This window comes from Antechinus flavipes, chromosome 5 (genome assembly GCF_016432865.1).
Source record: "Antechinus flavipes isolate AdamAnt ecotype Samford, QLD, Australia chromosome 5, AdamAnt_v2, whole genome shotgun sequence".
NCBI classification, from domain to species: domain Eukaryota; kingdom Metazoa; phylum Chordata; class Mammalia; order Dasyuromorphia; family Dasyuridae; genus Antechinus; species Antechinus flavipes.
Window position 1 is genome coordinate 266613419 of NC_067402.1, and position 23079 is coordinate 266636497.

Below are 23079 nucleotides of genomic sequence, written 5' to 3' on the forward strand. Positions count from 1 at the left end.
TTCATGGGGTTTTCTTGGCAAAGATGGATTGGTTTACCATTTCCTTCTCTAGTGATTTAAGGCAAACTGAGGTAACTTTTCCTTAGATCACATAGTTAGTGTCTGAGATTAGATTTATATTCAGGTCTTCCTGATTCCAGACCCAGCATTCTATCTACTGAGTCATCTAGCTGCCTTAAGGCTTTTAAATATATAAACTATATGGCATTACAGAGGAAATTAATATTAAATAGTTATAAAGGTGTTTTAAAGCTGGTTCTATACACCCTGTAGGATCCTTGGTGGCAAGAACTCTGGATTTAGAGGCAAAAGACATGATTTCATGTTGTCATTCAGCTAATTACAATGTGACACTTGAGGCAAGTCTCTGAAACTGTATTTTTTCTTTTGCATGCAGCAGCCATTTCTTGTCACATGTGAAAAAGAGGGAGTGGGAGTCAAATGGCTGATTTCGTGGATCTTTCCAACTCCAAATCTTATCCAGATCTCATCCAATCTTGCAATTCTAAGATTTTGTCTATTTTCTCTTTTGTGCCGCTCTGATATCTCCAGTTACAGTAGTTAACATAAAACACATTTCCAAATCCTGTTTTAGAAATTCTCTCTGAAACACGGAGGTACCTTCTCCCCCCAATCACCAGTCTTGCTTCCAGTCCAGCCCTCACAACCATGTCTAGGGAAGTTACTCTTAAGGTACCAGGCAAGACAATCTCGCTAAAGCAGCTGAGCATCTTGAGGAGAGTCAGAAGGTAGCACGGGCCAGGCACATGTTGACCATCATCTCCTCTCAGACTCTGATCAAAGACAGCCCAGGACATTGGACCCAAGAGACTTGGGAATCGTTGAGCTCCCAGCCTTCAGTCAGCCTCTTGGGAAGCAGCTGCAGTGCAGATGCAGCCAGGGGACTCAACCACAGCGAAGGAGACCCACAGAGGGGAGGAGTCCTTGTCACCAAAGGTCCCAGCTCTGCTCAGTGAGTCAACATCGGAAACTGATAGGATTTTATTGGTGGAAATGACTTTTAAAAAGCATAACATCTGTTTGAACCAGAGATGAATGGATTTTTTCCATATGACTTCCAAGTCTTCCAAATCTTTTGTGGGAGTTCCAAGAGAGCAAGAATGCCTTCCTTTTTCTTTTAGTATCCCCAACACTTATTTTAGCTTTGCACATGCTAAGTACTTAATAAATGCTGCATTCATTCATTTATTCTCATAAGTGGGACAAAATGGGTTTTTGCTGTTCCTCACATGGCAATAAGGGAGACTGAAACAGGGTAGCACAGGAGTGTAGGATATGTATGATTCATTCAGTTATTTTTTTCTCCAGTTTTCAGCATGTTTCCGTTTTTTTTTTTTTTCCAGTTTTTCAGCATTTCTTGCGACCCTATTTGGAGTTTTCTTGGCAAAGACACTGAAGTATTTTTTACTCTTTCTCCAGCTCAGATAAAGAAACGGAGGCAAATGGTTAAGTGACTTGGTCACACAGCTCCGAAGTGTCTGAAGCTGTTTTTGAGCTGGGGAAGCTGTGCCCCGTAGCTGCCCTCATTTATTAGTATTATTGCTATTATTACTATTTATTATTTATTATTGTTACGGGTTATAGGATTTAGTGTAGGAAAAAATCTTATAGGGATCACATAGCCCAGATGTTGTGACTTGTCCAAGGTCACGGAGGTTGTAAATTTCAGTTAGAATTCGATCTTTAGGCTACAAATTCCGTTCCCTATCCGATATTCCAATAACGTCTCCTCCCCAAAGGCTGTTGAGCTGATTCCCGTTTAGGACTCTACGAACGCCCTCTGTAGATTCCATTACTTCCGAGATTCAAACGCCCTTAAGGGAGTTTTCTCCAACTGAACTACATTTCCCAGCATGTATCGCGTCATGGTCATGAAAAGCGTGGACGTCACGGAGACAGGAAGTGACTCTTGCGCAGGCGCACGAAGCGCCACGGGGAACGTGGAGTAGTCGCTGGGACTGACTGAGATTGTGTCCTTGGAGGTAACCGGGTTGGGGAAGGTGGAGTAATAACAGTAACAACAACAACAGGCGCTTTATACGCGTTACTTCGGATAGTCTGCCACCGTTCTTAGGAGGGAGGGGCTGTTTTCCTTTCCATTTTACAGGCATGGAACGGCTCAGTGACTGTCGCAGAGCCACTGAGGTAGTAAGCGTTACCCAGAGGGATGAGCTGTCAGTGGCTCCGTTTTTACGGGTTAGGAAACTGAGACTCACGTAGGTGACGTGGCTAAGATCAGGGTCACCCGACGGGGGCGTGTCAGAGGAGGATCCGAACCCGGCACTTCCTAACTTGTGCCGGCAGTCAGTCACCGTAAGCCGCTACCCCGGGCCGGACACTGGGCTGAGCGCCGGGGATTGGAGGAAGAGAGGGATAAACCGCCCTGTCCGCAAGGAGCTTACACTCTAATGGGGTGACGGCGCACAAGCGAATATAGGCCGAGAGGACGCTAGCCACTGGGCCGCATCGCGGCGCGCATCTGTTGCCCTGGAATTTGACTTAAAGCGAGCGGATGCTCCCTTTGACCTCATAGACCATCCTGCCCAACCCCCTCGTCTGACACATGAGGCGACTGAGGCTCAGAGAACACCCATAGGGTCCTAGACTTGCAGCTGGAAGTGACCTCCCTCAGGGACCATCTTGCCCAACCTTTTGTTTAACAGATAGGAAAGAGGAGGGGAAGTGAATCGATAATAGAGATGGGATTTATCCTCTTCAAAGCCAACGCCCTTTCCAATACATATTTACTATTGGGACCTTGGGAAAACCACTTCCCTTGGAATATTAAACCTCAAGGGATTATTGTGAAGTTTCAATGAGATTTATGAAGTGTTTTGCAAACCTCAGTCTATTTTCTGTTCTTTGTCCATGCATGTACACCCCCACTTCTATTAAATCTATCCTCTATATCTACATTTCTATCTACCATCCATCAAATCTATCAATCTTATCTACTTTTCAACCTATCATCTACATCTGTGTATCTCTCCTACTTACCATCTATAATCCATCTACCGATTGATACAGATTTCTATTTCTACTTATCTACCTATATATCAATATAACTTGATATAGATAATACGTATATACATAACTTTTATATATCTACATATAATTAATATAGAACAAGAGAAAGTAGCTTCATATTGTACAAGTTACTGAACCATTGGGGGAGAGAGAGAGAGAGAGAGACTGACTAAAGTAGGAGAGAGAGAGAAGAGCTAGTTATAGATTTTGATTAGAACTATGATTTCATTGGCATAAGCATTGTGACATGTTTTGTATCTGTGTTCTCAGCTTCTAATCAAGAACGTTGTGGCCTCAAAGCTTGTGTTCAATCAGATGAAACAACATCAATTTTTTTTTTAAATTACAATAACTTTTTATTGACTGAACCCAGGCCAGGGTAATTTTTTTTTTTTTTTTTACAACATTATCCCTTGCACTCGCTTATGTTCCAATTTTCCCCCTCTTTCCCTCTACCCCCTCCCCCAGTTGGCAAGCAGTCCCCTACATGTTAAATATGTTATAGTATATCGTAGATGCAATATATGTGTGCAGAACCGAACAGTTCTCTTGTTGCACAGGGAGAATTGAATTCAGAAGGTATAAATAACCCAGGAAGAAAAACAAAAATGCGAGCACTTTATATTCATTTAACAGCGTTCTTTCTTTGGGTGTAGCTGCTTCTGTCCATCCTTGATCAATTGAAACTGAGTTAGGTCTCTTTGTCAAAGAAATCCACTTCTGTCAGAATACATCTTCATACAGTATCGTTATTGAGTTATATAATGATCTCCTGGTTCTGCTCATTTCACTTAGCATCAATTCATGTAGGTCTCTCCAGTCCTCTCTGTATTCATCCTGCTGGTCATTCCTTACAGAACAAATAATATTCCATAACATTCATATACCACAATTTACCCAGCCATTCTCCAATTGATGGGCATCCATTCAATTTCCAGCTTCTAGCCACTACAAACAGGGCTGCCACAAACATTGTGGCACAGACAGGTCCCTTTCCTTTCTTTAGTATCTCTTTGGGGTATAAGCCCAGTAGTAGCACTGCTGGATCAAAGGATATGCACAGTTTGATAACTTTTTGGGCATAATTCCAGAAACAACATCAATTTATAAACAAATAATAATAATATGTAATTATACTATGTAATATTTTTATATTACATATGACATACAGAATATTTTAATATAACATATTGTATAGAATATAATATGTAATATAAATAAATAATACATAAAAAAATTAATACAAGGTTTTTCTTTCCTATGGGGATTATGAAGCCAGAAAAACATTTGAAAGTGCCCTTGGGTGGGAAATGGCTTTGGAGCTTAACTGAAGGAAACCAGAGAAAGCAGGTGTATTTCAGACCTGGTGGGAGAAAGGGGGAGATAGAGCCGGTTTACCTCTCTTGAGCTCAGTTTCCTCATCTGTAAGGTGGATAGGACTACTCCAGTGGGTCCTACTTGCATGGGATGTGAAGAAGGCAGTCAGAATAGACAGAAGGTCACTTTGGGCTGGGCTTTGGAACGAGGCTGAAAACTTAAATAAGAGTGTCACCTTTTTAAATGGATGGAGCTTACTCTTTTTTCTTTTTTTCTTCCAAGCAGTGATAAAGTGGATGCTATCTTGAGAAAGGTTAAAAGAAAGTGACTTCTTTCCAGATATTGTCTACACGCTGTCCAGGATGGCGCTGACAGCAGCGTGGCGGGTCTTTTCCAGAGCTGGGCTGGCACACAGAGCTGCCTCTGGCTGGCAAATGACATTTCAGAGTGAGCCTTTTTTTTTTTTTTTTTTTTTTTGGACCTAATGTGCTTTACTTTTTAAAAATAAGGTGGCAGCGGGTCTTAGAGGTGAGATAGTGACTTTAATACCAAACCTTTGTTAGTAAAGGCAGAGCTAAGATCTTCTTTTCTTTGTTCTCTTCCTGGTCCATTCTCCTCTTCATTCCTGTCTCTAGCCAGTCCTCTCCAGAAAACACTGGGCAGGGACATTTTAGCTCTGCTATATTTTTGAGGTATGGGGTGGCATATAATACATTTTCAGGGAGTATATTAATCCTCTATCCTACAGGAATTGTGAAGGATCTGGATGCAAACATACTTTATCTATTTCCTTATCTGTAAGAGAAAGAGCAGAACTAGATCAATCCATGAATAACAGATATTAATAGCAAATTCATATTAATAACAATTTTTGATTGACATTAATAACAAATACTACTTTAGTGTGCAAAGGTCCTTTGCATAGCAGACACTTAACAAATATTGTGGGATAAATTGTGGGAAATTTATACTCCCTAAAAATATCTTTAGTTTCAAGAGATTTACAATCTAGTTGGGGAGATTACATAAATAAAAACAATTGTGAATGATGCAAGAGCATTCGCTATGCATGTATGGGTAACATGATTTAGAAGATAGGATAGATTAGCATATTCTGATTGTTAAATAGATTCTTATAGGAATTAGTTCTTCACCCTGGTCTAGTACTATCATTGTTCTAACTAGTTGACAATTAATTTGAACAAATACTTAAAAATATTTGAAAAAGATGTCATATTTTCTGGTTTTCATCTTATATCAAAGGTGAAGTTTTCTAAGAAAGCATAAGAAAACCTTTTCAGCAATTTAAGTAAAAAATAATTTTAGAAAGATTCAAGTTACAGAACCAGGGTGCAAATTGTGTTGTTAAGTGGGTAATATGGGAATATGCCATCAAAAGAAACATTTTTGATTGGGTCTGCATGGAGGAAAAAAAGAGTTTTTTTAAAAGTCTGTGCAGTCAGGGCAGATGGGTGACACTAATGATAGGACACCTGGAGAAAGGAGGACCCGAGTTCAGATTTAGCCTCAGACACTTACTAGGTTTGTGAACTTTGGCAAGTCTTTTAATACCGATTGCCTCAAGAAAAAAAAAAAGTGTGCACTCAGAGTAAGGAATAACATGTTTCTGTGTTGTCCTTGAGATAGACTTTGTAGGGGTTCCTCAAGTATCCATAGAAGGTCTCTGCTGTGTTGGGTGGCCTCCCTTTGGAGGATTGATAAGAGGATGTGAGTGAGAGGAAAATGAAATGTGTTTAGAATAGGAGTCTGGATTAACTTGGTACCACACGTCTATTCAAGCATGAAGTTTGCATATACTTGTCGCAGGAGCATATTCTGCTGCTCATTAACTTGATCTTCATTGTTTGGGTCTTTCCAGAAGGAGCTGTAGGTTGTATTTGTCATAAATCTACATACACGCCTCTTCCAGATGACTACAATTGGTATGTATTATAATCCAAATGAAACAGGAACAATACTTTAATTTCTATTTGTGCCTTAGATATAATCTTTGAATAACTTAATTTAGTTACTTGTTTTGGTGTCTTCTGCTTTCTCAGATTTATTCCTTATTTTTCTTTTTGATAATTATCATGGTGGTTTTTAGACAAGCATATGTTTACAAGCATTTGCTAATAAAAAATTACTACCATTGTGTTTTCCTGAATGTCAGTTTTATTGCAAGACATTAATATACTTCCAGAAATCCTCTTTAGTTTTTGCAAGTGTTGTAGCTGGGGAAAAATTATTTTCCAATTTTAATTCATACGTATTAGGTAAAAATAACTACTCAAACTATTATTTGATTTTGAACAGTTAATAATTACATAATGTTTAGAAATTAACTACATACTTTCTGTATTAAGCTTTTTACTTTACTACATTTCAATAAAAATAGATTACTTTTGTGACTGTTCTTAGGAGGATTGCTAAGTACACTCCATAAAAATATGAATTGAGACTAATATTCAAAAACTCATTTACTTTTGATCGTTTTCAGTTTTTCTATGAAACTTTTTGCTCATTTGAGGATACTATATTTAAAGGTGAACCCCAGGGATCCTTAAGTACCATCTAGTCCAATACCTATATTTCAGGTTTCCATTTTATATCAAAGGTGAACTGTTATAGAAAACTAGAATCCAAATTATATTGGTAAATGGGAAATACAGGAGAATGCTTTGAAAAGAAGCATTTTTGATTGGGTCTACATGAAGGGGGAAAAAAATAATTTCACAACTGGGAAAAGGAGTAGGAAAAGAATAATTAATTTTTCCAATTTTGCACTGGTCTGCCAGAGCACTGGGATTATAAATCCATGTCTTCCAACTTCAAATTTTGTTCTCTTTCCAGTATTTCAATGCCTTTCTAGGAAGTACAAAATTCTCAAGTCAAAAGCTACTTCAATTTAATTCACTAAACATTTTTTTGCCAAAATTAATGTTAATATTTTGGAGTATTCCATCCTGAAATGGAGGTAAAATATTCTGACGACATAGTTCATTTTTGTAGTCTTCAATTGGCTTACCGTAATTTTTTAGCATTTACTTTTTCATATTAATTCTTAGCCACATTGGTTTCTCCTGTGTTTGGAGTCAAAGGACTTGGAGCCAAAATGTGGTGGGTATCTAAAGAAGACATTACTTTGGTAGCTATAAAAATTGTCTTTTTTTGTTTTTTTTTTGCTGAGGCAATTGGGGTTAAGTGACTTGCTCAGAGCCCCACAGCTAGGAAGTATTAAGTTTCTGAGGTAGATTTGAACTCAGGTCCTCTTGACTTCAGGGCTGGTGCTCTATCCACTGTGCCACCTAGCTGTTCCCAAATTGTCCTCTTTTAGAATACACTGGTAAGTCCAGAGATCTGGAAGTTCTTGCAAGAACTACAAGGTAGGACAAGACTACAAGATATATCATTTGTTTTTCACATGTTGAGGAATTGAGTGATTTTTGCGCCTGGAATATTCTGTGTATTTCTGGTCACTAGACCCCAAGACAGAAAGCATGATAGTAGTGCAAATCCAGAGAAGGTTCCAGGGGATGGAGTGGCTTTGTTTGGAGAATATGCTAAAAAATGAGAAGTGGCTCTCCCTTCCCCATGAAAGGGAGTCAACGTCTGTAACATCATGAAGGGGGTGGTTAAGATTGGACAATGTGTTTCTTGCCAAATTACAGAGGACTAGAATTAAGGGCAACCTCTTGGAAATTGTTGGCAGTAGATTTGGGACAAATAAAGGAAGTTTGTGCTATGGCTAGTACACACCGTTATTTTCCCACAAGGCAGTATTCCTAGAAATATAAACATTTTAAATATAAACAGGATGAAAATGCAACAGGCTTCTGACCAGTGTAGACCATCATGTATCTTGGAGAGTTGCCCAGCTGAGCTGCCATGTTTATTTAGCAGCAGGGCCCTGTGTGGTGCCTTCTTTCACGTGGGCCATGTAGGCTAAGTCCTCACTTAGCATTTTTCTTCCTCATCAAGTAATTCTAGATGAATAACTTAAGTTTACAGCACAGATCCATCATGTCCTGTGTGTATTCAAATGCTTTTCTTTTACAGCAAGGTGGAGCTCGCATTGTCGGCAGACGGCCGAACGATCGTCTGTTACCATCCTTCTGTGGACGTTCCTTATGAGCATACCAAAGTAAGTCTATGTTTCTTTTTTGTGGAATCATCATAAAATCATAGCTTATTGTAATAGAAGAATCTACAGCATGGGGTTGGGAGGCAGCATGGATGAGGGAGGGAAGGCTGGGCTATCCACCTTCAGGCCATCTTTACTTCATTATTTCTAGCAGCCTGTCCCATTGAGGTGAGCCCACAGTGTGGTGGTACTAGTAGCCCTTGAGACTTCAGACAGCATTCGTGAAAGTGCGCTCTGGAGAACAGGGCCGTTGATAGTTCCACTGTGGATGCTCTTACATGCTACATCTGCAGTATTTTGTTTCATTCTGGTTGCCACGTTGTAGTCACGTGTTTGGGTCTGTTCTGGAGAGAGCTGTATTAAGAATAGGCAATATTAAAAATTTTCAGTCTAACAGGAAGCTGATGCTGATACCAATACACAGTATTATATGATAATCAGAAATTAGATCTTTTTAAAGTCCCTCCTATATGCAAAGCATTGTGCTTATCCCTGAAATTAAGTTATGAAAACCTCAGGGAGCCCAGCCCACTGGGGGCCATGACATGTATGTACATTAGCATGATATGAAGTAGAACATAGAAGAGAAAAGCAGAGATGCCCTCAAAGATCGATCTGATATTTGAGCAAGAGAGAACAATTTCCAGCTGGGGAACTTAGAAGTCCAGAGCAGGTGGCATCTGAACAGATAGAGATGAGGCAAATTCCCATGAGCTTGAGAGACAGCCAGTGGTATATAGTGTGCAAGATAGACTGACAAAAGTAGATAGGAAAATGAGGTGGGAGCCAGATGTAAAGGTCTTAAACTCCAGCTTAAGGAGTCTGAGTTTGAGCAATAAGTTACTGAATATTTTTGAGGAGGGGAGTGCTTTCATCAGATTGTGCTTCAGGACTTCAACGATTTTGTTCATGTGGGACTCCACAGACACTTGTTGTTTTCCTTGTCTTTGTAGACAGTCTTTTCTGAGTTCCCGGAATCAAAATTCACTTGATAACAAACGTCTCTAAACTTAGTTAGGTTCTTCCTTGTGGAGCCTTGCCTGCTTGGTGGCACCTGCTGGAATTTGTCACCTTGAGGGGAGGGGTGGGGCTTTAAGAACCCAGATTACCTCCATGCCCTGTGAAGCATCTGAGCAGTGCTGGTGCAGCAAGCAAAGGGGAGCATGCTAAACTGAAGGCAGTGGGGCGGGGGCAGGGGGGGGAACTCTTGGGAAGGGGGCGCTGCTGGCTGAGCTTGCCATTGTGCCCCACAAGCACTCGTTAGGGGAGCCAGAGGCCTGTAGCTTCAGAAGGAGGCTTCGTCAGAAAGGGTAGGGGGCAGAAGCAGAACGGAAATTCCTTTGTCCAGCCACTGGTCTTAGGTTGTTTTAATTCGACTGATTAGCTTTAGAAGAAGTGATCTCTTGTGGGCTTAGAACTGTCAATAAATAATATTGGCTTTTTTCCCCCTCATGTTTATCCTTTTTTTGTAGACCAAGCCAGATCCTTTTGAATCTTGGTGTTCCAAAATATATCCTAAATCTTCCTTCCTTCCCTTCCCCTGCCTTCAGACTTGAACCCTAGTGAAAAGTAGGGAAGATAAATGCAGTTTATGGTAGTAAAAATTACTTTCATCCATCAATCTTTGGATAAATCTGTGATGTTCATTTAACCACCACTAAATCTGTAGTTGAAAATATTTCGATTAATCCATGTGTTTTCAGTCAAATAAGCCAAAGCTTCTTAAATTGTGAGTTATGGCCCAGTCATGTGATTGAATATGGAAATCATAAAATTAAGATTTATTATCAGTAAATGTTTGATTTGTATATGTTATATATACCTATGTCTCCAGGGTCACATAAAAATTTCTTGAGTAAAAGGGGCTGCAAGTGGAAAAAGTTTAAGAAGTTCTGAAATAAACCACCTGGGATTCGATTCCCAGGGTATTTCTTTAAAATAGATGGAGTGCTTTTGGCCACATGGATGCTTAAAAGTCTTTTTTTCAGTTCTGATATTTTAGGAAAATGAAACTATTAGACTGGGGACATTTAGTAAAGAGCTAGACAAGAATGAGTTTACTATTTTTGTTATTAGATCAGCATAATTTATATACTATAGATTTGAACATGTAGTTTTTGTTTTTTTGTTTTTTGGCTAAGGCAATTGGGGTTAAATGACTTGCCCAGGGTCACACACCTAGGAAGTGTTAAGTGTCTGAGGCCAGATTTGAACTCAGGTCGTCCTGACTTCAGGACTGGTGCTCTATCTGCTGCACCACCTAGCTGCCTCTAAAAGTTTTTTAAAGAACAAAGTTGCAGAATGACAATTTAAAAAAATTATTTTATTATTATTATTATTTTTTAACCAATTAATAGAAAGAGATTTATTTACACATAACAGGAGAAGCACATTCAGAGCAGATAAGGGATGTTTATTCAGGGATATAATTTTGATTCAGTTGTTTACAATTTTCATTGTTGCTCATATTGTTAATCTGTGTCACAAACTAGAAGGAGGAACTCCAGTCTTTTATATCCCAAATATTTTGTACTCAGGTGGCCAAAAAGTTATATCAGTGACCTGAGGCTTAGTCCCCTGAGCCAATTAAATCTCAATACCTTTTTTTAATAGTTTATTTTTCCAAATATGTGAAAAGATAAGTTTTCAACATTCAATTTTGCAAAACCTTGTATTCCAAATTTTTCTCCCTCTCCTCCCCCTTTCTTTCCAAGACAACAAGCAATTTGCTATAGCTTAAACAAGTGCAGTTCTTTTAAACATATCTCCATACTCAAGAATAACAATTTTTTAAAGGCCAGCATTCAGTCTTACTGTGTTTTAGGAGCAGCTGGGTGGTACAGTGGCTGGTGTAATTGGCCTGGAGGCAGGAAGACTCCAGCCTCTAAGACATACTAGCTGTGTAACTTTGGGTAAATCATGTAACCTCTTTTTGACTCAGTGTATTCAGGTACAAAATAGGGATACTAATAGTAACTATCTCCCAGGTTTGTGAGGATTAAATGCAATCATATTTGTAAAAAAAAAAAAATTGTAAAAATTTAAAAAATTAAAATGTAAAAAAAGCATTTAAAAAAAAAATTAGTCCAGTGCCTGGAACATAGTAGGCACTATATAAATGCTTATTTTCTTTCCTTCTCCCCCCTGTCTCTTTTTCGTATTTTACTAGAATTTTCCCTATGTTCTCTCTTTGAAGTTCAGCCAAGTAGATCAAACAGTGCTTGAGAATCAGATAATGCTGGTTTCTGAGTATGCCAGAAGCTTATTGTGTGACTTTAAACAAATCATTAATCACAGAGTTTTTATCTTTATTTAAAAATAAAAATATTTTCCATCTTCTTACAATTAGGAGATTTATTATATGTTGGGCCAATCTTCTTGCTGAATAGGGAGAAAAAATGGTTGTTTTTTTGAGGTGAATTGGCTCTTTGAGGCTCTTAGTCAACTTTTCCTTGCATGTGTTTCCCTCTTTTAGCCTCCCCAGCTGTGGAAGCGAGCCCCGCAGGGTCTGGCCCAGTGCCTCTAAACTCCATCTTAGCAAGGAGGTGAATGCTTGCTTGCACGCTCAGTTAAAAGAGCCCTACGGCCTGTTCTCATGACCCAGTATGTTCACAACTTCAGGACATACAAAGGCACTCTTTCTGAAGCTGTCAGGTCCAGCATCACCGCCCCTCCCTTCTCTTCCCACCAGACTCCTGCTGATACTTGGGTCTCTTTTTCTGCTTTCCTCTGACTGTTCTCTCACTTATGGGGACACCTGTTCTTTCTGATGATCCAGACCTTGTCCTTTGGATTCCAGGATAGTGAAGATGCCTTCCTGACCAGCTCCAGCCCACCCCTTGGCCTTTCTGGAGTTTGTCTTTCTCTATCCAATACTCTCCACCACTTCATCATGGATCTGCTTACTGGTGGTCTTGCCTTGTTCTTCTCTCTGTCCGATGTCTTCTTGGGATTTCAAGAAGATCATTAGCAGATTGGCTGCAAGGCAATGAATTATTCTGCAACCGTAGCTCCAAGACTTTTTTCTTTTTTCTTATTTTTGCTGAGGCAATTGGGGTTAAGTGACTTGCCCAGGGAAATGTTAAGTATCTGCGGTCTGATTCAAACTCAGGTTCTCCTGACTTCAGGGCTGTTGCTCTATCTGTACCACCTAGCTGCCCCACCTTTTTTCTAAATTAATGGGAATTGCTCTCTGTTATCCTCACATTGATGAAGTGAAATGGAGAATTGAAAATTTATATTTCTTTTGCTTCTCTAATTAGATAGTAATCTTGTGTCTTGTAGACCCCAGAGCAATGAGTACAGTATAATTTTATGTTGTTAGCTTATCATTTAAGTCCTTTGTGGGCAAACAAATTAAACTTCAGAATTCTGTTGTAATTCAGGGAATTGTAGATTTGAGAAAAACTTACCACATTTTCATGGTCATTTTTTATTGCATCAGATTATATCTGGTTTTTCTTAAAACAGTTTTCCATAACTTCATTTTGTGATGATTTTTTCATCTACCTTATAATTCTATGCTTTACTTAGACCTGATCATTTTTCCTAGTAAAAGGGAAGGCTCTTTGGGGAGAATCTTTATTAAGTCTCCAATAACTTTAAATTATATCTTTTAAGTTTATTGCCTTTGATTAAAAAAAAAATTATGATGTCTCCTACAAAGGACTGATCTGATAGATATTGTTGTTATTGTTCAGTTATTTTTCGGTAGTGTCTTAACTCTTCATGATCCCATTTGGAGTTTTCATGACAAGGTTATTGAAGTACTTTGCTGTTTCCTTCTCCAGTTCATTTTACAGATAAAGAAACTGAGGCAGAGTTAAATGACTTGTCTAGTGAATTACCAGCTAATAAGCCTGAGACTGAATTTTGAACTCATATCTTCCTGAATCCAGGCCTGGTGCTATGCACTGCGCCACCTGGCTGCCTTTTTGAATATTACCAAATATTTAAGAGACTGAAAAATTGGTTATTGAATTTCACATCTCAGTGAGAATTTTTGCATTTGACTAAACAACCAATGTTCATCATTAGTATAAATTAAGTTAATAAGGATTTTTTATTTGAAAAAAATTTCAGTTGTACAAAAAAGAAAAATTTTCCCTGATTCTTTGAAAAATTAAGCATATCCTAAAATTCTTTGTTAACTGCTTGATCAGAAAAAGATCTTTACCCCTGAAACATTATGATGTAGTGAATTAACAAGTCAACTATAGAGATTATTAAATAATGGCTGGAATTTCTCATATTTTGCAGCCTATAATTAGACCAGATCCTGTGGATAACCAAGTAGAAACATATGATCAAATGCTGAAAGCCAGATTAAAAGCAGATGGTAATACTACTCAGCAAGGACCCATGATGGAGGAGCTCAATAAACTATTCTTCACTACCAAGCACCGCTGGTACCCTTTAGGACAGTAAGTATTTTCTTTAAAAAACAAAACAAAACAAAAAGGTGATCCTCCTTTAGTATTCTAAGATGAACTAAAGAAGGGAGCTCAGTAGCTAGTGTACTAGTATTTTACAACTTAAAAAATTATTTTCCTAAAGTGGTATTGTCTCACTTGAGAAAATCAAAGTAGTAGGGAAATAGTTCTAGGGAAACGTAATAATAATTAATATGTATTTTTTTTCTTCCAGCATACCTTTATTAAATGTCTTCTATGTGCCAGGTGCTCTACCTTATGTTGTGGATATCCACAAATGAAGTAGGCTGATTTCAGGTTTAGCCTGAGATTTGGCAGTAAAGGTGCTGTTGACTAGGAGGAATGGGAAGCACTTCATGTAAAAGATAATGCTTGAGCTGATCTTTGAAAGTAACCTGGGATTCTTAGAAATGAAGTTAAGATGGAATACATGGTTGGAGGCAGCCATGTGTGAAGAGCAACAGGCAGAGCAGGAAGACATATAAAGTCAAAGGAGTGGTAATTTGGGACACTAGAAAGATAGGTTGGAGCCAGGTTGTGAAGAGTTTTAAATGCCAAAGAAAGGAGTTTGGATATGATTCGAAGGCAAAACAGGCAGTCTTGGGAACCTGCTGAACAATGGAATGATCTGGGCTTTAGGAAGACCACTTTGATAGCTGTTTGGGGAAATGAATTAAGAGAGGGTGAGTTTTTTTTTTTTAATTTAATTTTATTTAATAATAACTTTGTATTGACAGAATCCATGCCAGGATAATTTTTACACAACATTATCCCTTGCAATCACTTATGTTTCATTTTTTCCCCTCCCTCCCTCTTCCCCCCCCCCCCCCAAGATGGCAAGCAGTCCTATATATGTTAAATATGTTGCAGTATATCCTAGATACAATACATATTTGCAGAACCGAACAGTTCTCCCGCTGCACAGGGAGAATTGGATTCAGAAGGTAAAAATAACTCGGGAAGAAAATCAAAAATGCAAATAGTTCACATTCATTTCCCAGTATTCCTTCTTTGGGTGTAGCTGTTTCTGTCCATCATTTATCCAATGAAACTCAGTTAAGTCTCTTTGTCAGAGAAATCCACTTCCATCAGAATACATCCTCATACAATATCGTTGTCGAAGTGTATAATGACCTCCTGGTTCTGCTCATCTCACTTAGCATCAGTCCATGTAAGTCTCGCCAGTCCTCTCTGTATTCATCCTGCTGGTCATTCCTTACAGAGCAATAATATTCCATAACATTCATATACCACAATTTACCCAGCCATTCTCCAATTGATGGGCATCCATTCATTTTCCAGTTTCTAGCCACTACAAACAGGGCTGCTACAAACATTTTGGCACATACAGGTCCCTTTCCCTTTTTTAGTATCTCTTTGGGGTATAAGCCCAGTAGAAACACTGCTGGATCAAAGGGTATGCACAGTTTGATAACTTTTTGGGCATAATTCCAGATTGCTCTCCAGAATGGTTGGATTCGTTCACAACTCCACCAACAATGCATCAGTGTCCCCTCCAACATTCATCATTATTTTTTCCTGTCATCTTAGCCAATCTGACAGGTGTGTAGTGATAAGAGAGGGTGAGTTTTGAGGTAGAGAGCCTAGGCAGGAGGCCAGGTGTGAGCTGGTGAGATTCTTAGTTAGCTAGGGTGGTAGCCAAGTGAGATGTCATGGATGTAGAAAAGGTAAGATCTGGTCCATGGATGAATGAGAATGAGGTGTTATGGAAAACACAAATCCCATTAACTCTGATGTCAATGGTTTATGAGTGGAGAGTGGAGAACTTCTTGTCTTGGGAACTTGGGACAGGATCTAGGAAACTAGGGAGAATCTTAGTATCCAGCATATTACTTTTCTTTCTTTCTTTTTTTTTTTTTTATATTAAAGCTTTTTATTTTTCAAAATATATGCATGGATAATTCTTCAACAATAGCCATTTCAGTTCAACAATAGAACCTCGTGTTCCAATTTTTTCCCCTCTTCCCCCTCCCCTAGATGGCAAGTAGTTCCATATATGTTAAATATGGTAGAAATATATGTTAAATCCAATATATGTATACATATTTATACAATTATCTTGCTGCACAAGAAAACCAAATCAAACCAGAAAAAAAAAGAGAAAGTAAAATGCAAGCAAACAGCACCAAAAAGAATGTTATGATCCACACTCAGTTCCCACAGTCCTCTGTCTAGGTGTAGATAGCTCTCTTCAACACAAGAACATTGGAACTGATTTGAATCATCTCATCAACACATTACTTTTCCATACTAACTTAGATGTAATAATGGAAGCTAAATGTCAGAGTAGCATTTTTCTTAATTTAAAAATGAAATTTTGCCAAAGCTTATAATGGAAATTGGCAAGAATCCTTGAAGATTATTATTATTTTTTAAAAACTCTGCAAGATTTTTATTTAGTACTTTGATTTTTTATTCACTTCCCTAGTACATTATTTATACAGTTATGGTGAAAGTATGTTTAGTTTTTGGCATCCTGTAGACAGTGAGCATTGGACTTGAAAAACTGGGGAAGACTCAGGGATGAATGGAGAATTGATTCATCAGCATCTAGCCAATAACTTTTAAGAATTTTTAAGAATACAGCAAGAAGGGGCAGCTAGGTGGTGCAGTGGACAGAGCACCAGCCCTGAAATCAGGAAGATCTGAGTTCAAATGTGGCTTCAGACACTTAACACTTCCTAGCTGTGTGACCCTGGGCAAGTTACTTAATCCCAATTGCCTCCACACACCCCCCCCCCCCCCCCCCCACCCACCCACCCACCCACCCACACACACACACACAAAGATGATGAAGAAGAATATAGCAAGAAATTGAAGAAATTGGATGAACACAAAAATATGACTTTACATGTTAGGAAACAGAACTGCAGTTTCTCAAATGTTCTCATGTTTGCTAATACTCCAAGTTTGATTATTTGCTTTATAGTACTGGCCATAACTAACATTCTTCTTTTACATTTGAGGGGAGTTTCCTTTAAAAGTTTCCATAATGTATCCTGATGCTAGAGCTTCTCCAGGACTCAGATCCAAGTCTAGTTTTCTGCTTATATATCATGCCTTGGGCATGATCCAAACTCATGCTCCTTGCTGGGAGAATCTCTTGATTGATCACATGCTTATGTTGTCTCTCCACCTTTTTCCTTTTTTTTTTTTCCCAGTCAAATTCCGAATATTACTTTTCTGTAGGAAATACAACGAGCTCCTTAACTCTGTTTTAAGGCTCCTACCCACCTCTTAGTCTGTTTGAGAATCACCCTCCTGTTGTGCTCTGGCCAATGTTCTCAGCCCTTGATATTCCATTTCTTGCCCTCATGTCTTCACTCAAGGCTCTGCCCAGGCACATATGCACTGCCTCAATGTTTCTTGATGTAAGAAGGACCTGATTCAGACTGGTCTTTCTGGTGCTTCAGGGTTAGATCTGCAATGAAATGAGATAATTGTAGATCAGAGGTGTCAAATTTGAGACCAGGTTGCAAGAGGCCACAAAATGTGGTTGTGTGAACCTAGATTAAAATGTAATTGAAAAATCTTTTAACCAAATCAATAAAAATACAATACAACCCAGATAATGTTAATTTGTGATTTTCTAAGTCAATCTGCAGCTTGCTGGAATCCTTTCCTGTTTGAGTTTGATGCTACTGTTATAGATTAGTTTCACAGTTAACAAAAGAAAATTTATTAAGCTATAACATGGAAAGGATACTCAATAAGGCTGCAGCATTGATGTTTGGAGCAGCTTCCTTGCTTCTAGTTGTGTTGATCTTGTTCATGTTTATATGTTCCTGTATTTATGAGTCATAATCAGTTTGACATAGAACTTTTACAATTGAAGGTTTTTTGTTTTGTTTTTCTGATGTTTCATCCCCACCATTTAGCAAAGTATCTAAATTAGACTTTTGAGAAGTATTTCCTAAATTGAATTGAATATCAGCTTCAGTATGGCAAACATAACTTGCCTCTTTCCTTCTAGAAATTTCTCCCTTTCAATCTTGCTCTTCCTTTCTTCCTTTCGCTCTCTCTCTTTCTTTCTGCTGAGGCAATTGGGGTTAAGTGACTTTGCCCAGGGTCACTCAGCTAGGAGGTGTTAAGTTGTTGAGGCTGGATTGAACTCAGGTCCTCCTGACTTCAGGGCTGATGCTGTATTCACTGCACCATCTATGCCCCTCAATCTCTTTTCTACACAACTTAGGCCACTGACTGGCCTTTTCCAGAAGCAAGGAAGCTGGAAATGCTTTATTTTTGTAAAACTCCTTATTGTCACAAAATCAGGTCCTCCTTGTTCCCATATGGAGTCCATTATGAGCTCCTGCTCATCCTTTCTTCAAACCTTACTTCATATCTATCCCTTTCTGTAATATGACATAACCAAGTCCTTTGCCCAAGCCAGGCTTGGCCTGTTGCAGCCGCCTCCCATGCTCTGAGTATTTGTAAACAGAGGAGGCCCGAACAGTGCTCCCGACTCTGTGCCTCGTTATTTTCTGGGCTCTTCCTCCCTCTCACCCTGGTCCTGTTTGTTATCCTCTGCAGTTCACTGCCCCAATTTGCACTTGCGTGAGGCCCTTATCTTTCCCCTCTTCCTTCTCCGTTTTCCTCATAAAGTCCTTCTTGATTAGATTTTTCAGTCTCTAGCCAAACGTATTCCAAGCCTTAGGGGGATTGCAGCTCTGGCCTGGAGCCCAGGGTTCTGACAGCCTAAGTCCAGAAGGCAAAGTCCTGCTCTTGTTCACTGTTGATGTGTTCACATCAGTTGGACTTTTCACTGTTTTACGGTTTTGTTTGGGCTTTCTGGTGTTGCTTGACTACTACTGTACATTTGCACGGAGTGCTAGTGATGCTGGACATGATGGAGCTGTATGTGACTCAGCCCCACGTGTTCCACGGGCTCTGTTCTCCTGCCTCTAAGGAGGAGGTCCCTCTGTTAACTTCTGTTCTAGTGTGATGAACTTACTCTGACAATCCCTCTTCTTGACCTCCAGCTCTTGTCGCCCAAGCCATCCTCTGTGCCTGGAATACGCCATCCCCTCATCTTAGTTTCCCAGAAGCCTTTTCTTCTTCCAAGGTTCACCTCAAGTGCCCCATTTTTCCTGAAGTCTTCTTTTCAGGTCTTTCTTTTCTTCACCCCAGAAGTTCACAACTCCTGGACTTCACATGTTGAAGGTGCCTCCTCCCCTTCCCCCCCATCCCCCGCAACCTCTTCCCCTGACTGGCTCCAGAGCCTCCATTTTAAGGAACACAGATCCAGGCTAGCTATATATTCATTCCTCTCCAGGATACACTCCTGGTTATCTTGGACCATCTTTCGAATACTCCTGTCCTTAATAATTCCTTGTTGACTTGACTGTCTTTATATTAAGACCATTTTCTTGTTGGAGCCAAGGTCAGAATCAGTAACATGCTACAAGAAGAATGAGAAAAAGGGGTGCCATGTACTTGAAACAACTCGGTCCCGAGTTAATAAAATTGATACTCTTGGCCAAAAAAAAGGGCAGCATTTTATCAATGTAAATCAATTAGCCATCATAAGTGTACCAGAATACCCTGAGAGAAATTCAGATAGTAGTCATTTGACTTAACTCCATGAGCAGACAAAAGCAGTGGTCTTAAGCACAAGATTTTAACATGGTGGCTGATGTATTGACTAAGAACAGAGAAAAGCAATGAAGGATAAAGTGAGTTTTTAAAAATCCAACTAAGTGAAGTCATCCTGAGGGCATTTAAGATGGAAAATAGAAAAAAAGAAAAATAGAAAAGATTCATAAAGATTTTTATAACAAATATTTTCACCTATTAGGACAATAGAAACACCACATTTGGGACCTCACATCACAGCTTCGATGTTCTTTTAGAAGAGGCAAAGAAGAAAGATGGGAAAAATAGCTGGATTAGACTGGGATTTTATAGAGAGGAGATAACAAAATCATTGGAGGGTTGATTTACAAAGTAAAGAAAGTATAGCAGATACCAGAGGTGTTGAGGAAAATCAAGAGTTTTGTTTTGAAAAAAGTTGTCCTTACAATATCAGCAACTGTGGGCCTGTATCCCTGCTGTGCAGTCTATTTAAGATCTTGATGAAGATCTTCCTACACATTTCATCAAGGGCAGCTTTGATAAGGAAAGGCCATCAGGAGGATTAGTTGTTGAAGTGGAAATTCTACAGAAGACTATGGGTAGCAGGAAAGTCACAAAGCTGAAAGATATGCAGAAAACAAGTCCAGTGTGCTCAGTGTTCATGGGTTTGATAAGCAAGGCTTGCTTCCAATAAAATGTCTCTCATTCATTCAGAGCTATTCAAGTTTCAGACTCGAAGGATATCACTACAGAAATAATGCTTGTCATGGATTGCTCTGGTCAGAAACCTCACATGATGCATAAAACAGGGCTGTTCTGCTTTCTCTGAGCATTTGGCTTTGAGGTAGAGGCGATTCAGCATGAAGTCCAAGCTGAAGACTTATTTCCTGGCTCCTCCATAGGGCCGGCCTCCATAGGCTCCTTTTTAAGGAGACATCATTCTGTTTGCATCAAACCCTGGAAAATGGGACTGTTGTTGAGCCTCCTGAAGAGATCTATAATCACTGCAGAGATTTGATAGGAAAGAACACAAGGATGTGGGTCTGTTGTCCCAGCTTATATACAGTTGAATGGATAACCTATGCAATTTGTCCTTCATTATATATATTCGTCACCAACTGTACAAATAAATGACAAATTGGGCCCAGATTAAAGAGGAGAAGGAGGAGAACAGGCTGGATCGCTGCGAGGAAGTTATAGAACTTCTTCGATAACCCCAAGTTCCTCCTGGAAACAGAAGCCTGTCTCTTAACTTTTTTTTTTTTAACTAAGAAATGGAACACAGTAACTCCAAAGAATTGAAAATAAATATTACCCAGAGGACAGTGGGGCTGCCCTAACATGGGGGCAATGTATAATCAGTAAAGAGTTTGGAAGGAAAAACATCAATAGGGAAATATAAGATGCAAACAAATGGACTGGCCACATGATAAGGACTGGGCGTCCTTGAGATGGCAGGGTCAAAGTGAGGAAGACCCTCCAGCACTTGGGTTTTAAGATATTAAGTTATACACAGGGTATTGTGGCAGAATTATTATCTGGATATGTGATAATGTATAAATCTCATTAAATTTTGCTCATCTATGTGTATGTGTGTGTATATGTAGAAGCATACACATGTATGTACATACATATAAGTTTGTATAAAAGAGACTATGCCCATAGCAAACAAATTAAATTTTGTTGGAGAGCCAATCCAAAGTACACATCTTTACCAGGATATTTTTTCTTTTTAAGGTATCATCAGCGACGCAGAAAACCCAATCCTCCCAAAGAAAGATGATTTTGAGACACTGACAAAGTCGTCATTTACTGTCAAAGGGAAATATCATCTTTTGTTTATTTAACTACTTGGAAGAAAATAGTCACTTCTTGATGTAATGTGGAGAAATTTAAATAAAATTTTTTCTAGATTTTTTTTTTTTTGGTTGTATTTTTGTTCATCTATCAATGGCCAGACTTGGCATTCTGATTTTCTTTTTATTAAAGCTTTTTATTTTCAAAACATACATGGATAATTTTTCAACATTGAAAATCTTGTGTTCCCTCCCTTCCCCCCACCCTTTTCCTTAGATGTAATCCAGTATATGTCAGTTTTTTTAAAAAATGTTAAGTCCAATATAGGTATACATATTTATACAATTATGCTGCACACACAAAAAATCAGATCAAAAAGAAAAAAATAAGAAAGAAAACAAAATGCAATCAAACAACAAAAGAAGTGAAAATGCTATGTTGTGAACCACACTCAGTTCCCACAGTTTCCTCTCTGGGTGCAGATGGCTCTTTTCATCATAAGATCATTGGAACTGGTCTCAATCATCTCATTGTTGAAAAGATTGGCATTCTGATTTAAAGATACCTGATTCCCACATGCCATGTTCTACTGCATTTTGTAAGATATCACATCTTAGTCCCATCATGATGATGGCAAAAACACAGAACAATTTTAAATTGGGATACGGCTATTCTTCAAGATTTTAATCTTGCCTTTGAAAATAATTCATAGAGGGGCAGCTAGGTGGCGCAGTGGATAGAGCATCAGCCCTGAAATCAGGAGGACCTGAGTTCAAATTTGCCCTTGGATACTTAACACTTCCTAGCTATGTGACCCTGGGCAAGTCACTTAACCCCAGTTGCCTCAGCAAAAAACAAACAAAAAATAATAATACAGTTGGAAAGTTACAAATCAACTTTCTTGTTCATTTGAGTATTGACTTATTGGAAAAAAAAGTAACTGATTTTTTTTTTTTTTTTGGAAAGAGATTTAACTTGTTATTTAATTCAAGTTATGTTTTCCCACTTCCCCTCCCATTATAGCATTTTGTTGGCTTAAGAAAATGTGTCGAATTTTCTCTGTTTTTTGTAATTCTCTGCTCAGAGCATAAATGTTCTGTCTATTTTTTTGTGAAAATGTAAAATTATAGCCCCATTTGTCATCACTAGCCAGGAAGGGCTTATTTAACATGTATTCTTTCCAGCATTTCTGTTGGGGAGATAACCAATCTTTCAAAGAGGCAGAAAAATTTCCACACTTAAATTCAGCAAAGGCCAAAAAAAAAAAAAAAATGGAAATGAAAAGTTCTTAATGGGAAATGGAAAATTATGTTTGTGGCAGATATATTTAGATCTAGATGGGATCAGGACCTACTGAATCTGTATTTTATATATAATTAGTTTGAATAAGAAAACAAGCCATTGAAAGGTTTGCAAGTTAATAAAAAAATTAACGCAGTTAATATTTGGTGAATTAAAATTGGGGACAGTGATGGGAGACTAAAAAAAAGTGCTAGTGGGTTGCCAATAAAATGTCAAAAGGGGTTGGCTTTTGTTAAGTAAATCAGATACATCTACATATTTTTTAAGAAGAAAAAGGCCAGTGATTTTTTGAGTTTTCAAAACAAATTTTGATACTTGAATCATTTGTCTGCTAAGAGGGGTATGATCTTGGGTAAAAAATCAATTTCTTTGTGTTAAACTTCAACATATGTGAAAAGTAATTCCCCATAGACTTGTTTTAAGGAAACTTCTGTGTAAATTTTAAAT

General features: G+C 38.5%; 1 protein-coding gene across 1 annotated transcript; it reads left to right on the forward strand.

Moving 5' to 3' along the window:
- Positions 1–1920: 1920 nt before the first annotated feature.
- Positions 1921–21446, forward strand: MRPL42 (mitochondrial ribosomal protein L42). Its single transcript, XM_051963678.1, has 6 exons — positions 1921–2003; positions 4651–4812; positions 6245–6308; positions 8425–8509; positions 13769–13932; positions 21271–21446. The coding sequence occupies exons 2-6, from the start codon at positions 4728–4730 to the stop codon at positions 21314–21316; spliced, it is 444 nt and encodes a 147-aa protein (XP_051819638.1). The 5' UTR covers positions 1921–2003; positions 4651–4727; the 3' UTR covers positions 21317–21446.
- The last annotated feature ends 1633 nt before the right edge of the window (positions 21447–23079 follow it).

Bases quoted from the DNA above. Each gene is read 5' to 3' on its own strand.
- MRPL42 (XM_051963678.1), top strand. From the start codon at position 4,728: ATGGCGCTGACAGCAGCGTGGCGGGTCTTTTCCAGAGCTGGGCTGGCA. The intron at 8,510-13,768 runs GTAAGTCTATGT...CATATTTTGCAG, and splicing joins TTCCTTATGAGCATACCAAA to CCTATAATTAGACCAGATCC. The intron at 13,933-21,270 runs GTAAGTATTTTC...TTTCTTTTTAAG, and splicing joins CGCTGGTACCCTTTAGGACA to GTATCATCAGCGACGCAGAA.